This window comes from Myotis brandtii, unplaced genomic scaffold (genome assembly GCF_000412655.1).
Source record: "Myotis brandtii unplaced genomic scaffold, ASM41265v1 scaffold423, whole genome shotgun sequence".
NCBI lineage: Eukaryota > Metazoa > Chordata > Mammalia > Chiroptera > Vespertilionidae > Myotis > Myotis brandtii.
Genome location: NW_005366214.1, coordinates 1,118,559 through 1,135,966, shown reverse-complemented (window position 1 = coordinate 1,135,966; position 17,408 = coordinate 1,118,559). Strand labels below are relative to the sequence as shown.

Sequence of the window (17,408 nt, the reverse complement as noted above, 5' to 3'; positions counted from 1 at the left end):
GTTTTATTCATTTCAAACGGGCCGAATCCGGCCCGCGGGCCGTAGTTTGCCCACGGCTGCCTAGCCACTGAGCCAAACTGGTTAGGGCCCATCCGGGGAATTTTTAAAAAAATTCTCCTGGGTTCAATATCCAGTCTCTGTTTTTCTCATATTTAATTTAGTTTTCTATTTTCTTTTAAAAAAATATTTTTATTGATTTCAGAGAGGAAGGAAGAAGGAGAGAGAGACAGAAACATTAATGATGAGAGAGAATCATTAATCGACTGCCTCCTGCACGCCCCACACTAGGGGTTGAGCCTGCAAGTCAGGCATGTGCCCTGACCAGGAATTGAACTGTGACCTCCTGGTTCATAGGTCAACACTCAACCACTAAGCCACACTGGCTGGGCTAGTTTTCTGTTTTCTTTCCTCTTTCTCATTTTACTTCCTTATTTTTTTTGGGTAACTCTTCCAGTAGCTTTCTAAGAGCGAGTGCATAGGACATAACTCTTTTGAAGCCTTGTATGTCAGGAAATGACTTTTATTCTGCCCTAACATTTGACTAATACTTTAGCTGGATATAGATTATGGGTTGAAAATAATTTTATATCTAGTTTTAAACAATAGTGGTAAAATATACATAACAAAATTTACCAATTTAACCATTTTTAAATGTACAGTTTGCTATATCAAATCAGTCAGGAAACCTGTTGGCACCATCTTTAGAATGTTTTCAGAATCGGACCAGTGTTCACTACTTCTGCTCATGCAGCCCTAGTCCCTGTCATCATCGTCTAGGTTTCTGTAAGAACTTTTTCCTCCCAGCATTTTACTATGAAAATTCTCAATTATTCAACAGAGTTGAAATAATGTTACACAAGTACTCATGTTCTTAACACCTAGATTCCAGCTTTAATATTTTACCATACCTGCTTTCTCATTTATTGATTATCCAGCTCCATGTCCATTATTCTGTAATAACCTCTTAACTAGTCTCCTTGCTTCATTCCTTGTCCCATTATTTGTTCTCACCTCATTTTGAGGGTGATCATTTTGAAACATAAGTCAAATTATATCTCCCCTCTGCTCAAAACTCGGATATGGCTACCTGTTTCACTTCTGCTAAGTCTGTAGTCTTTCTGACCCTAAAAGGGAAAATTGCCTTGGAAACGTTCAGATTCCTGTGGAATTGCGAATTCACACCGAGTTTCTGTGTAGTGGTATGTTGTTTGCATCACTGAGGATGAATCTGACTTGCCTTTTGGAGGAAATAAGCTGTACTGCTTGCTCAGGAGGTTTGTGGCTAAAATCTTGAAGCCTTTGTTCCTGCTGAGGTATTTCGTTGCATTTTGCTCTCCATTTGAGCTTGTGTGTGGCCATGGATGTTTATAAATGACACTAAGTCTGATTTCATGAGGGCTTTCTAAAATTAATTCTGTCCAATAGAATATGAGTTTTTGCTTTGATATTATTAAAAATCTAATGAGTAAAGAAAAAGATAGTGAAATATGTTAGCAGCATGCAGAACAAAAACTTAAAAATATCTATCTATATATATAAAAGCCTAAGCGACCGGAACACCAGAACCATCGGAACAGCCAGGATGACCGGAATGACTGGAATGACTGGAATGACCGGTCGCTATGATGTGCACTGACCCCCAGGGGGCAGACGCTCAATGCAGGAGCTACCCCCTGGTGGTCAGCGTGCTCCCACAGCCAACCTCTCATGGCCAGCCAACCTCCCCTGGCCCCTTCCCCATCTGGCAGGCCCCGGCTGGCAGTTGGCAGCTGGCACAAAGGCCCCGGCCGGCAGCCAGTAGCTGGCAGGAAGGCCCCAACCAGCAGCCGGAAGGCCCCAATCAGCCCTGATCACTGGCCAGGCCTAAGGACCCACCCGTGCATGAATTTCATGCACCAGGCCTCCAGTATATATATAAAAGCCTAAGTGACTGTTATGACCGAATGACCGGTCGACCAGTTGCTATGTCATGCACTGACCACCAGAGGGCAGATGCTCAATGCAGGAGCTGCCCCCTGGTGGTCAGTGTGCTCCCATAGAGGGAGTGCTGCTCAGCCAGAAGCCAGGCTCACAGCTGGCGAGCGCAGCTGTGAACCGTAGAAAATTTGATTGTGGAGCAAGGGCAGAATTTCTAGGTTAAAATGTGCTGATGGAAATTAAAAATAATTACTTCCCGAATACAAGCTTTCTAGACCTGCGCTGATTTAACATCCGATTTTGTAGCATTGGAAGTTTTCATCTGTAAGTTTTTTTACTCTTCATTCTAGAATTGTGGCGAGCTTTCAGTTTTACTGCCGTTGAAGAAATAGGATAGGTAATCCTGATAAATTATTTCCTAGATGATAATAAATGCCACTTATATACTGTAACACCTCGCCCAGAGTAAGTGCTCAATAAATGTTAGTTGTTACCACAGTTTTTTTAGTTTCATGTGCTTTTAAAAAAAATTTATCTTTGTTGTTGAAAATATTAAAGATGATCCCCCTTTTTCCCCCATTGACCACCTCCACACCTATCTCCCCCCACCCCAGGCCTTTCCACACTATTGTCTGTGTCCATGGGTTATGCATATATGCATATAAATTATTTGGTTAATCTCTCTCCACCCACCCACCTCCGCCTTCATGTGCTTTTTTGTTGAATTCCAACCACCACCCTGTCAGTATTATCATTCCCGTTCTACAGCAGTGGACACTGCAGCTCAGAACATTTGGGACTCCGTCAAGGCCAACGGAAGGCGCTTTGAGGGAAGTGGCTACATTCACTCAGGATGCCTTTATCAAGGTTGGAGTGGGTGGCTGAGCAGCACTGTTGGTATTGGCTGGTGAGGGACACTTCGTTGTGAGGGAGCAAGCACAGCGGGTTTAGAGCCAGAGAATTGCTACATGTTTGTTTTCCAACGTGTAGGGAATAGATAGGATTGATTGTTCTGGCATTTTGTGGTGGTCATTAGAGAAATAAAGCGCCTGGAAGGAGACAATAGAGTAGACTTTAAAAACCAACCGGTCTGGGAACGTGTACCCATTGCTTCTGGTTAAATGACGATGAAAAAGAAGTAATAACAGAGTCAGGAAAAGTTAATGGGAAAACGATGAAGAAACTTATTGTACATGTGGCACCGACTTTCTTCTGTGAGCTTGTAAGCAGATCAATGTTAATAATTGTCCGTTGCTAGGAGTATCTCTATAACTCAACTGACAGAAGGGCGGTCCTTCAGATGTCCTGGGTGGACCATAAATAACACGGTGCAGCGGAACTGTAGGGGAAAAAAGAATGAGGGAGGCCCCCAGGGGAAAAGCTACCATTTAAATCACTCTGTTCAAGAATAACCTGCATGTACTCACTGTATCCCGCGATGCTACTCCTTCCGATCAGCCTTTGAAGATAAGATAGATGTCCCTTTCTCTCTGTTGCCACAGTGATTTTTCCAGTGTTATTAGACTGGTAGGGCTTATTAGCAAACTGTATAATAATGAGAAAAAAGAGACTTGATGCGCTACCAATGACTTCTAGGAGTCTTTACCAGAAATTTTTGACAAACTCGGAATTTTTCTAATATTTTATTTGGTCAAGAGAGTATTTTTCTTCTTATGAAGATACAGATATAATGGGTTCCATAGCATATGGATTGGAGAACTGACCCTGAACCCAAATAATACCTTAGTCCCCAATTTGTTGTCACTGTATTAAATAAAAGCAAAAACATTTTTCTTATTACAGCAGAAATATGCATCCACCTGAAAAATTTAAAATGTAGATAAGCAAAATGAATGAAAACCACCCATAATTCCATTCACTAGAAGTAATCTCATTTTGAGTTGAAAAATTCTAATCATAATAATTCAAAGTAAATGCCAAGATTTCTCAAAAAAGGGGAAATTCTCTAGTGTTTTGAGGTTTTAGAGATACCAGAGGCGTATTAAGATGTATTGCATAAGCAAACCACTGTCCTTTCAAAATAGCTTATGCCATTTGTAAACATGTGTACATTAGCTTACATGGATTTTAAAAGCGTAATTCCCCATGATTCCACTTGATCTTAGAATCTTTAATGCCGCTTCATTAATTCTTTACCCAGTCTTTGGTTATGTGCCTGAAGATGGTCTGTTATTCACTTTTAAGCATAGTCTCGTTTATTTATGTTCTAAAATAAATATCATTTGTTACATAATCGTGTGTAACTTTTATTTGAAAAGGAAAAATAAAGCTGTGACGTAGGGCTCTTCTGTGCTGCGATTCTACCTGAGAAAGCAGCTCTTGTGCTCGGAATACAAATGGTAGGATGGCCCTCAGAGATTTTGGTTGATAAACCTTTTGGTTTTGGCCCAGCCCTCTTTCTGCCTTCTGTTTTCATACTCTTTCTAGCTTCTCAATTCAGATCCTAGAAAAATCTCTCCGACCTGTTTCTTCTCTCCTCTGTTTCAGTTTTTCATGGGCCCTACTTGGTAAGCAAATTCCTCTCTAGAGATTACTCCCCCAAAACAGTTGTGTTGGAGGTGTCGTCATAAATTGCCTTCAGTAGTGTGTTTTGATAAATAATTGTACCAAGACAGTATTTGGGTCAATAATCTAACACTTCCAATTGTTGATTCAGTCTTCAAAGTTTGGTTTGAAGGACATTTGATGGACATTTTTTTAGAATCTCTAGGATATTCTATAGTAAATAAAAAATTATTATATTTGCTCACTTGTTTGCTAATAAATTTTCATTGTTAAAAACAGAAAACTCTCAAATAGTTTTAAGGTCTAAACTTTTTTTTTCTACTTTAATATATAATATAGTGAATCTCACATACCAGTCTTGCACAGGAATATTTCTTGATTCTCTGGTTATCACTTTGTTTATTGTTCTGTTTTTATTTTTAATAGAAATACATTTGCTGCCTTGTCTTTGATGAATACTGAATGGCAGTGAGTGGCTTTTAGGGATATTTTTATTAAATTCAAGGTATCTGAATAATGCTAATGGGACTATTTGGGGTGAAATGCTGATTTATAATAAGTATACTCCTGACAGTCACATCTATGTCCAGCATCAAGTGATGGGCACTCCTCCTTTGCTTCCATAGCAACTTCTACGTACATTTCTGAGAGGATTTCACTCTTCCATTCATTTGTCATTCGCAGAAGATTGAATTCCTTGAAAGCAGGGTCTAGCACATGTAAAATGCTTGTTGAGTAAATGAAGGACAAATGAGTAAAGAACATGACGTCTTAAACAAAAACCGCCCGGGTTCCAATGTGAGCTCATCACTGACTGGCTCTGTGTCCTTAGACAACTGAGTGTGACATTTGTGCCTCTCCGTTTTGTGTTTTCATATATGGGGATAATGACCGTTCTTAACTCGTAGAGTTATTATAATGGTTAAATGAGATTCTATTCGCAAAGTGCTTAGAACAGTGCCTGCATATAGTACGTGCTATGAAAGTTTGCCACTGTTATTATCATCCTTTTTTGTTCACTGGTAATTAGCCCTGGTGTGGAATAGCGGGTGCCCACGGGAAGTTCACTCTGGAATTCAGTTTTTCTCCCGGCATGATGAAGACGTGCTTTGTCTCACTTTGTGTTCAGAAGCCCTTGGTGTGGGAAGGGGGAGTGGAGGGCCTCGGTACATCAGAAGCTGAGGACATTTGTGCCTTTATCCGTCTTCAGGCTGCACACAGGCTCACTTGAACTAACAAACAGCTTTTATTTTGGATAGAATCCTATCAACTCAGTACAGTAACACTGTTACCTCAGGCGGGCTCTGACTCATTTTAATCCAGGGACTAAAACAATTAATTATTAATTAATAAACAGTTCATTTGGTAGGTAAAAATCTTTGGGAGAGATAGTAAAAAGGTTTAGGATACTGAACAGTGGGGAAGACAGGATTGAAAAGATTTTTGAAGTCAGGCTAGCATTAACTGTTAAATGATTTTTATTCTTTGCATTTTTTTTAAAGTGGTCTATTGGATATTTAATATCAATGTATCTAGCTGTTGGCCTCAGGTTTATATATTTCTAGCCCCCCAACATTTTATTATGAAGAATTTCTAATATATAACAAAGTAAAAAAAATTTACAATGAGCACCCATATACTCAACATGTAGACTCTACCATCAATGTTTTTGCTCTATTTGCTTGACCACATATCTGTACATTTATCCATCCCTCCATTCTCTAATACATTTTATATGTTTGGTTAACTTTATTTTGATAGGAAAGTCATCATCTGGATGGGAGAAGTCGATGTTTTATTCTTAGACCCCAGGACACTAATAGTGGCAAAAACGTAGAAGAAGCAATACTATTAAAAAGTTGCAGAGTAAGAATCACTCTTACTGGAAGGATTCTTTAAGAGTCAAAGTGGGGCTAAAGAAAGACATGTGTAGGTGGAAAGACAAGCACTTGGGAAAATAATTCAGTCTAATAGATAACCTACCGAAACATCCTTTTTGATACAGTTTTTTTAGTTTCACTTTGTAAGCTATGCAGGGTCAGCTCTTACTGTTTCCAGCAAATGGCAACATTTATGGAGAAGAAAAGAAGTGAAAGTTTTAAAGAAAATTCTTGCAGGGTGAAGGCTGACAATAAAATACACAAAAATGCCTAAAACACCAGTTTGTGTCAAACTTGACTTCCTCTAGACCAGATATGGAACTTAACTGCGTAGCTTTTCTTTTCACCACGAGTTTAGAATCCACAATGCTGGCTTGGCTCTTTTGGAGTTCTGCCAGCAGCTCCAGAGAGCATGAATAGGTCACAGGGCAAAATCTTGATTATGATTCAGAAAAGAAGGCGTAGCCACTGTGTTCCTCATGAACTAAGGAAACGGCCACTGGAAGACTGCCTCTTTCGGAGGGCAGTTTTTGGTTTCTGTTGTTCTCTGTTGATGCGTGTTTATGGGAAATGCAGAGCTGCAGTTGCTAATGAGCACGTACCCCTTTTACTTCTAGTTCACTTCTTTCACTGAGATGGACATGTTATAATCTCCATTGGGTCGAAGGATGGCATCCGGTCCTGTGCTTCCCACCGAAGATGAGCAGGTTTCCTGGGGCATCGATGATCTCCACATTTCACTGCAAGGTAATTAAAATTGCCCCCCCACCCCCCGCCGTGTCAGCTGTGGAAACCTTCCCCTCATCTATCCACAAATCACATTGCTTTCTGCCTCTCTTACGTATTTTTCCAATTGTAGAACCTTTCAGTATGCCACCTAAATGTTTTATTGCTAGCTCAGCTCTCTAGAAAGTAAGGAATACTTGGAAGGAATTTGGTATCTTAGTTTCTCACTCTGAGTGTATGAATATTCTTTCTTTCTGTTTTTCTGTTGTCTTTGCAGTAAAAATTAAATGGTTACCACAGTTTGCTTGGCATTGTTTACACTTGTTTTGCATCTTTGCACATAGCCTCTTTTATTTATTTATCTATTTATTTATTCACCCACTCATTCATTATTTAAAACAATTTTTTTTTCAATTACAGTTTACATTTACTGTTATTATATGATTAGCTTCAGGAGTACAGCATAGCAGTTAGACAACCATATACTTTACATCGTGTTGCCCCGGTATTTTCAGTACCCACCTAACACCACACATATTTATTACAATATTATTGACTATATTCCCTATGCTGTACTTTACATCCCCTTGACTATTTTGTAGCTACCTATCTGTATCTCTCAATCCCTTCACCTTTTTCACTCAGCCCCCAACCCCCCACCCCTCTGCGCATAGCTTCTTTTAAATGTACATCCTGTTTTGCACCAATAGGAAGGAATAGTAGTAATATAAGTGAATGATGATGTTTCAATCATGTGACTCTTAAGTGCTTCTTGTGGAGTTTGGCAATATTTGTTTTGTACTTTGAAAATTCATTAGCCACTAGACTTTCCACCTTTGATGATAAAGCAAATGTGTGAGCTGAGTAGTTAGGTAGTGTAGAAGAAATAAGGCTTTGGTAAGTTTTTGCAAATATTTATGTAGCAATATGTTTTTTAAAAATATATATATTTTATTGATTTTCTACAGAGAGGAAGGGAGAGGGATAGAGAGCTAGAAACATCAATGAGAGAGAAACATCGATCAGCTGCCTCCGGCACACCCCCCACTGGGGATGTGCCCGCAACCAAGGTACATGCCCTAGACCGGAATTGAACCTGGGACCCTTCAGTCCATAGGCCGACGCTCTATCCACTGAGCTAAACCAGTCAGGGCTAGCAATATGTTTTAACGTAATTTTAAGGTTATGACTAGTGTTATGCAGCACTCTTGGAATGTTACTTAGAAGGCATAGATTTTGACTTATTTACTATTGGTATTTATTTATTAATTTTTAATTGAGGTATAATTGACATACAATGTTGTATTAGTTTCAGGTGTACAATATAGTGATTTGATATTTGTATATATTGTGAAATAATCACCACAGTAAGTCTAGTTAATATACATTGCCACAGACAGTTACAGAACATTTTTTCATGTGATGAGAACTTTTAAGATCTACTCTCTTAGCAACTTTCAGATATACAATACAGTATTGTTAACTACAGTTCCCATTGCTGTACATTAAATTTATTTGAGACATTTATGATAAGATCCCAAAATGACTTTCTGTTATTTTCTTTTTAATTAAAAGTGTGTTTGAATGATTAGATTCTTGACTTTGGGGTCAATAGCTATTACAATAGACTATACCTATATGCATCAGACTTTAAAATAATTATCATGTAATTTGTATAGACTAAGAAACATATAATATGTGAAAGGTAGTACTTCAGGTAAGAATTTAAAAAATTCTCAATAAGTCTATTTTTTATAGTGTCATATAATATTTGTAAGTAGCTGTAATCAAATTTTCATGTAACGGGAAAAAAATCAATGTTCTTGTTCTTCTCTGAAGTTTTAGTGGCATGCAAGTAGTAAGTCATGGACCTAAACTGTATCAGGAAGGCAGTGCATCAGTAAATAGATAAATCTAATTTCTAATGCTGGCTCTGCCACTTGCTAGTTCTTTGAACTTGCATAAGCGATTTTATCTGTTTTGAGTCAGTTTCCTCATACTTGAAATATGGATGATAATGGCTATATTGCAACTGTGTTTTGAAGATGAACAATAATGCATGCAAAGGGCTTAGGCAGTGCCTGGCACAGAGTAGGAGCTCAGTAAACCGCTGAGATTTGCGCTGCCTCCTCTGTTCTCCCATAGGACCTATTTTAGGGCTTACAGTGTTATAATTTCTAAATATATATTTACAGTAAAAATCTCTGCCTCCAAGGATTTCTTATCCAGGAGCACATACCTAGAGTAGAAACTGCATGGTTGAGAGGAAAAAATTATAAAAGAGAAATCCGTTTTTTACCGTTTTGTTTTGTTCTGCTTTGACATTTCTATTCAGTGGCTTCCCATCACATGTGGGGTAAAGTCGAGGCTTCTTGGTGTGGCTCCCAGGCATCCTTCTGGTGCTTGCCTTTCTCTCTGCCCTCATCTCCTACCTCATTCCACAATCACTGCTCCTGCCCCACAGCTCCCTAAGGGGCCAGACTCCCCCTGCCTGTGAGCTTTTGTTCAGGTTGTCCCCCTGCAGCTCCTCTGCCTCCTCTTCCCACTGGGAGAAGTCCCTCTTCTATTCCTCCTCTACCCCTTATCCATCCCACAGTCAGCCAGAGTCAGCCTCCTCCTGGGCCTTACTCTCTCTTCCACTGAGATTTGCGCTGCCTCCTCTGTTCTCCCGTAGCACCTATTTTAGCACTTACAGGGTTAGTGTATTTAGTGTTTCTTCCCCACTGCAGAGTGCCTTCCCAGACCTCTGTGTACATGCTCTAGCACTCTTACATACAGTATCTCATTTGATCCTCACAATCACATTACGAGGTGGATATTTAAAAATAAAAAACTGGAGGCCTGGTGCCCTCTCGCAATCCGGGACCCCTCGGGGATGTCGGACTGCCGGTTTCAACCTGACCCCCGCAGGCCAGGCTGAGGGCCCCCACCGGTGCACAGATCTGTGCACCGGGCCTCTAGTATGCATATAAGATCTTTGGTTAATCTCTTCCCGCCCTCTCCCCCCTTCCTTCTGAGATTCATCAGTCTGTTCCATGTTTCCATGCCTGTGCGTTGAGTGTCTGTCCCCTGGTGGTCATAGCTACTGGTTGAAAGGGTGAACAGTTGGACAGTTGCTTAGGCTTTTATTTATATAGATTGTAAATTGATGTTTAGAGAGAGAAGAAGGCAGAGGGGAGAGAGAAAGAGAAACATCAATGAGAGCACAACCTCTATCGGCTGCCTCCTGCACACTCCCCACTGGGGATTGAGCCTGCAACCCAGGCATGTGTGTTTGAGTGGGAATTGAACTGGCGATCTTTTGGTACACTGGACAATGCACAACCAACTGAGCCACCCCACCCAGAGCATGAGGTGGATATTTTTATCTTTAAGGCACAGTGAAAGAAGCCATCGCTCAGGAAGATGGAATTACTTTCCCGGAGTCACAGCTAGAGAGCAACAGAGCTGGGTTTTCTTTCCACTGCACCACACCCCCTCTGACACATTTCAAACCACAATTTGAAAGAGGGATTTTCCCTAACAACTTTCTCTGGAAAATTCACTCAAATAGTCTTCTTCCAGTTAATCCATAGCAAATTCTCATAGTTAAAGTGTAGATGGGCATCTTCAAGTAATATTAATGATCTCAGGTTCAAGTAGTTCAAAATAATTAGCAAATTACTAAGAAATGAGTAGTTTCTCACACTGTGTTTTGAATTATACAGAGTTACACAGTCTGCTTTACAATAGGAGATGAGTATGGGATGTTTGCAATGGAAAGGTGATGTACATTCACTGCCAGTGTGAGGGATTTTCCTTCATGTTGTATTTCAGGGACCATGGTGCTGGGTGCATTGCTCTGTGGGGGAGAGGTCGGGCGCTAATGCTATAATGTGGTGAAGTTGACGCTGGGCACGTTAGGCAGGTACCCTTTGGGATATCAATCAAGAAGTTCTCACGACTATAGAATGAAAGCTTAACTGTGAAACAAATAGATTTCCTGAAGTTCTATATTGTTATCAGCAGATTTATAATGATTCTTTTCAACCCCCCAAAAGAAGGAGATCTTATCTTTTGTGACAGCATGGATGGACCCGGAGAGCATTATGCTAAGTGAAATAAGTCAGTCAGAGAAAGATAAATACTATATGATTTCACTCATATATGAAATCTAATGAACAAAAATAACAAACAAATAAAATAGGGACACACTGACAGATACGGAGAACAGACTGACAGCTGTTAAAGGAGAGGGAGGTTGGGGTTCTAGGTGAAAAAGGTGAAGGGATTAAGCAAAAAAAGAAAACCACATCCCCACTCATAGACACGGACAACAGTATGGTGATTACCAGAGGGGAAAGAGGAGTGGGGGAGCTGGAAGAGGGTAAAGTGGAGATAAATAATGATGGAAGCAGACTTGACTTGGGGTGGTGAACATACAATATAATATACAAATGATATGTTATAGAATGGTGCACCCAAAACCTATGTAATTTTATTAACCAATGTCACCCCAATAAATTCAGTTTTCAAGGAGAAATAAAAAGCATTTGGCTTTGTGTACTGTGTAATCAGAGTTGCATTTAACAAAATTCACATGTGCTTAATGATCCTTGGAGTAATATGAGAACCGAGATTTTAGGTAATATGAGAGGCTAAGGATCACTGCTCATAAGAAAGGTTTGTTTTTCCCCCCCTCATTTTAGAATATATTTTTAGAGGCAGATACAGGCCTGTTTAATATATAATGCCTACTTTATTTTAGCCAAAACTTATCTAAGGTGAGATAATTATGGCCATACCCTGACTCAGAATAATATGCTCAAGAAAAGATTAAGATGTCTGCATTGAAATGTGGTGATTCATCGTTGATATGCTATGAAAACATATCCCATGTGTGCAGGGCCTACACGGAATCAGGCCTAAGGAATCAGGAAGTGCTCTGCTGAAATTCATAGAGCGAGACAATAAACAAGTGACTTCATCTTTCTTTTTGCTCATCTTTTGTGTGATCTTGGAGAATGTCTTCATGAAGGGACTTTTGAGGGCCCATTTTGCAGGAAGATATTTGTGTTCTCTCAGTCTTGTGAGGAGAATAGCCTTGAAATGGTTGGGTTGTTGGGAAAAGAAAGAAATGGCGTTTGTGAATTTGAGCAGATAATGTACAAATAGAATATAGTATAACTTGTACTACTATGGGTGGTCCATATTTTATTTTTCTAAAATATGTTTGTTTTTATTGACTTTAGAGAGAGGGAGGGAGAGGAAGAGAGGGATAGAAACATCAATGATGCCAAAGAATCATTGATCAGCTGCCTCCTGCACGCCCCCTCCTGGGGATGGAGCCTACCACCTGGGCATGTGCCCTGACCGGGAATCGAACCATGACCTTCTGGTTCATGGGGGGACGCTCAACCACTGAGCTACACCAGCTGGGCTGGATGGTCCATATTTTCAATAAATTTGATATATGGAAGTTCAAGCTATTAAAATGATTGGCTGTCTTTAAAAGTTATTTGCTTTACCAAGGTATCTATTATAGAATTTCTTTAAACCTTTCCATTGAATTTCTTACCTGGCATAGGTGCTTCCTTCTCTTTATCCTAAGAAAAATAGTAAATGCACATTTTGTCTGAAATAACATTTCTCCTAAGGTCTTCAGGTGGGGAAGATATGTTCAGGGAACAATCCTTTGAAATATTGGATTGATATGATTATGAAAATAGTAAGGGGACAAGATGGATAAGTATCACAGAATTTTCAAGTTGAAAGGGACTTTGTTTGCCATCAGTTTAATGGGAGACCAATATAGGAATCCTTCAGAATTACTTTTCAGATTAAAATCCTTAAGGGAATTGAAATCGAACTCATGAAGTTTGGGGATTTTGCTTTTAGGTGGTAGGTAGCTATTGGGTTTTGAGGATGAGAGTATAATGCAGGTTAGAGGTCAAGGTTGTGTGTTAAGGAGATTAATCCAGTTTTAAGGTAAGACTTACCTTAAAGTAAGACTTGAAAAGGCTAAGATAATGGATTTGGAGAAACTAGTATGAAAGCTGGGCAAATATCTGGATGTGGGACAATATTACCCTGGATTGGAGTTATAGCAGTGAGTATGAAAGTATGGGACAGATGAGAAAACCATAAGGTGGAAGACACATAGGACTTTGCAACTATTGAATATGGTAATAAGATAGAGCAGCTCTAAGGTTTAGTAGTAAAAGTGCTTAGGATAATAGTGGTAGCATATATAATGTCCAAATTATTAGCTGTCTTTTTATTTAGTGTGTCTTCACTTAGCTTTTTACTAGCATCAAATAATAAGGCCATTAAATATTAGTTTATATTGATGTGCTTAAGATAAATTGTCGTAGATAAAAGATACTATTTACCAAGAAAGTCGTAAGAATGTCCTATGTCATGGAAAGAATAAAGGCATGATGCAGGTGGAGGACCCATGTGACAGTCAAATTAAAAATAATTGATCATAATAATAAGTGATATTCACTGATTGGTTGACTCATCTTGTGATATTTTAAATGAGTGCAATGGAAATTTTGAACTTTTGGGGGCATGTTATATATTCCGGATTTAAGTTATTTCTTTTGAACAGGTAAATATTGGCCATAAATTTGTTGGCCATTAATGGACACAATAAATTTACGTAACAGAAGCAAGTTAGTTTGTTTTAGAAACGGAGGTAGGCCAGTGCTGTAGAAAAACAGCATCTAAGTATTGAATGTTACCATTAGTTAGACACAGCCTGGGAAGGAGTGTGGATCCTGTTACCTCTGCCTCCACGTGGGGGTTAACTTTCATGCAGTCCTGCCAGAAGGCTGGCGAAGGGTACCTGCCTGCACACACCTGGATAGAGCTACGTTCAGCCCAGTTGCTGTGCCATTTCGAACAATGCTCATATGTTTTATTTAGTGCTGTTGTCGTCTAGATGACATATTTTAAAAGATTTAAAAACCCTCCTATGCCTGCTGGGTGGATATCATTACTTGGAAGGGCTCTGTAGTGAAATGTGAGTCTCTGTGGTTAGGTTATTACACTATTTAAATTTATTCATTATTTATGACCATCTGAAGGGAGGCTTTCAATTTATATATTATTTTTAGTAACATTAGCAATTATTTGTGTTCAGTGGGTTAGATTACAAGCATCATAATGTAATGTAGTGTTTAATTTTATTCAGTTATTCAGCATGTGCTGTGGGCTGGATGTTAAGGGCACAAAAAAGAATAGGTTGAGCACTTTTAAGAAGTACCTAGACCAGCCCTAGCCAGTTTTGGCTCAGTGACTAGAGTGTTGGCCTGCGGACTGAGGGTCTTGGGTTCAATTCCAGTGAAGGGCACGTGTCTCAGTTGCAGGCTCCATGCCTGCCCCTGGTTGGGGTGCATGTGGGAGGCAACCAATTTATATCTCTCACTCACATTGATGTTTCTCTCTCTGTCTCTATCCCTCCCTTCCACTCTCTCTAAAAATCAATGGAAAAAATATCCTTGGGTGAGGATTAACAACAACAACAAAGAAGCACGTAGTCTGGCTGTACTTTGGATGTTGTGTGAAAGCAAGAAAATGACCTGGGATGCAAATCTAATCATTTGTGTGAAACACGTTGGTTTTTTTAACTATTCAGGGTCATATCCCTTATTTTGGTATCCAATGTCCAAATCAAAATATGACTGAAATGTATTTTTATATTCCAATTTTAGGGGGAGTGAAGGATAAGAATGTACTCGATATGACATATTATTTGCAAGGCGAGTTATATGTTCTTTTCAATGTAAAAAAAAAAACACATTTTGGTAAGAACTTTCTGGAGTTTTTCTTCTTGCTGAACCCCCTGTAACTGTTCCTTAACCTTGAGTTTTTGCTTTTGTTTGGACAGCACCTGCTTTAATAGGCCTTCTGAGTTCCTCCAAGTGTCCCTGAGCAGGACACTTCTGTATCTTTATTGCCAATAAACTTTCCGACAGATGTCAGGCTTTCAATAAACAACTGTATAATGAATAAATTAGTGGCCATTCCAATTTAAAAAAATATAGAAAGTGCCCAAATGCAAAGAACTGTTCAGTGTTCAGGAAAATTAGTCAGAATGGAAACAGATTTCTTTCAACTCAGGGCAGTGAGGTGTGCATGTGATGTTTGGGAGCTCAGTGGTGCATTAGTATCGTGTTCCTGAGAGAAATACTGTTTGCCTTAGGACAGTGAGTGAGTGAAACCATGTAAAGTCTGAGAAAGAGGATCAGGCTTAGTAAAAGGCTTCTTTTGCAGCCAATTCCCAGTTTGGAATTTTGATGGAAATGATGAATGAAGAGTAAGGAAAGGACTTGTTTTAGCAGGCAGTATTTTGGTTTCCCTCACCAATTTAGACTGCTTAGTTATCGTCTATAATATTAAAAGCGTAATATGCTAATTAGACCGGATGCTCTTCCGGACAAAGCCACAGCAGCGGGGGCTGAGCCCTTTGCACGAATTTTGTGCATTGGGCTTCTAGTTATGAATAAAAGCAAATAATCTCTGGGGTCTTTTTTTTTTCTCTTTTTGGCTAATTAGGAGATTATTTCACCCAGAGAAAATAATCAAGTTGTAGTCCTTCACTGGCTATCCATGCTGTCCTATATCAACACAAAAGCTTTTAGAAAGTTCCTGATATCACAGTAGCAATTAATGTATTTGCCTGTGTTTTCTTGAAAGATTATTTGCCTTGATATTGTAAAGCTTTATAATTTCACAAATATTCCAGTTAAAAAATAAAATCAGAGCTCTTTGAACAGTGGTGTCTGCACAGTATAGTTTTTTCAGGGAAATTTTTTTTTCTTAAGTTGTACATGCAGCTTTAGCTTCTGGGAATTCTCGCTTCTGTGTTTTGTTTTTTTTTGCCAGGAGTTTGGGGATAAGCTTAGTTTATTCTGGGTCAGTTACATTTTGAAAACTAGGGCAAGATAAACCCAGGGTCATTTAGAGTCCTGTTAAAGTAGGTTAACAAAGATCTCATTCATTCCTTATAGAAATCAGAATCCTTTTTAATTAGCCCCTTGGGAGATACGAGATTTTTCTCAGCTTTTATGTATGCATGTGTGTTGGGAGGGGGTGTAATTGTTCAGAGTTTGAAGTAGTATATTAGGAAAAATAAAACTCAAAATAACTTCCTCTTAAAAGGGGAAAAAGTCAATACAATAGATTAATTTATACACATTGGGCGGGTTTAGTGTGTGATATACTAGTACATTCTAAATATTGGAGGTCATTATAAATGTGCTTCTTCAAGAGATTACTTTCCTCGTCTGATTTCATCATTCAGGGCTTACAGTTTCTCTGAATGGCTTCGGTTTTCTAAAACATTCAGGGAAATTTTAGTAAAAGATAAACTGCATTTGTTGTTCTTAATATAATATGAGAACTGAAGTGTATTATCACCAGGTTTTTTAAAGTCATCTAGAAGTGGTACATGAAGGAACATGAATGATTTATCAGAGATGAAATGTTCCAAGTTCTAAATATGTGTATCGTTGTTGGAGAGACCTGGGATTCTGGGTGATGATCTCTCCTGTCATTGATGGCCTGTGCAGGGATGCATGTTGACTGACACAGGCAGCAAAGGGCAGAAGAGGAGCCACACACACTTCACCTCTAGGGTGGAGCCACACTCCCTGGTCACGTCTCGGTCTTCTCAGTCCTCACTGCAGAGGGGACCACCAATCGCAGCCGCAGAGAAAGGTTACAAGAGGAAGGGTACCTGGCTCACACACAGAACAGAAAGCCCTTCTCAAATACAAGAAACATTGAGGACCTTTCCAGAACATTGAAACGGTTGGCTTTGTCTTCAGTTAAGTGGGAACCAGTTCTACTGTGTATCTCTGTCTGAATGTTCTTGGCACAACTTCCAAGGGGTCTGATATCTTCAAAACAAAATATTTCTAACTCAGACTGCTTCATCACAGAATCTGGTTTTTATGAGTACAGGTCATGGATTCGTGCAGGCAGCATGTGTTTCTGAGACCCTACCCTGTATCAAGCATTATTTTCGATTAAGAGAATACTGAGGCTAGCAACTCCAGTAAGCTTCATATATCCATGGTGCTGGCCTTTAAGTTAGAGAGACAAAGGATAAATTATCAAGAGAAATTTCAGCACATGGTAAGCTCTATAGAGGATTAAAAGTGGATTTATGTGGTAGTGTCCGGGTGTCTGTAGATTGGGTGGTCAGAGGTGGCCTCTCCGAGGAGGAGCATTTAAGGAGCCTTTGAATAACACTGAGGAGCTGCCTTGCAAAGACCAAGAGAAGAGCATTCCAGTCTGAGGTAATAGCTCACGGCAGAGCTCAAAGGTAGAAACAAACTTGGTGAATTCATGAAACGAAGGGAGCCTGGT

At 39.4% G+C, this 17,408-nt stretch overlaps 1 protein-coding gene across 1 annotated transcript in view; it reads left to right on the top strand.

Moving 5' to 3' along the window:
• The first annotated feature begins 6,906 nt into the window (after positions 1-6,906).
• SYNE2 (spectrin repeat containing, nuclear envelope 2) overlaps positions 6,907-17,408 on the top strand; it is a 269,558-nt gene continuing 259,056 nt past the window's right edge. Inside the window, exon 1 of the mRNA XM_014545947.1 lies at positions 6,907-7,070. Coding sequence (XP_014401433.1) covers positions 6,992-7,070 — 79 coding nt within the window. The 5' untranslated portion in view covers positions 6,907-6,991. The remainder of the gene's footprint in view (positions 7,071-17,408) is intronic.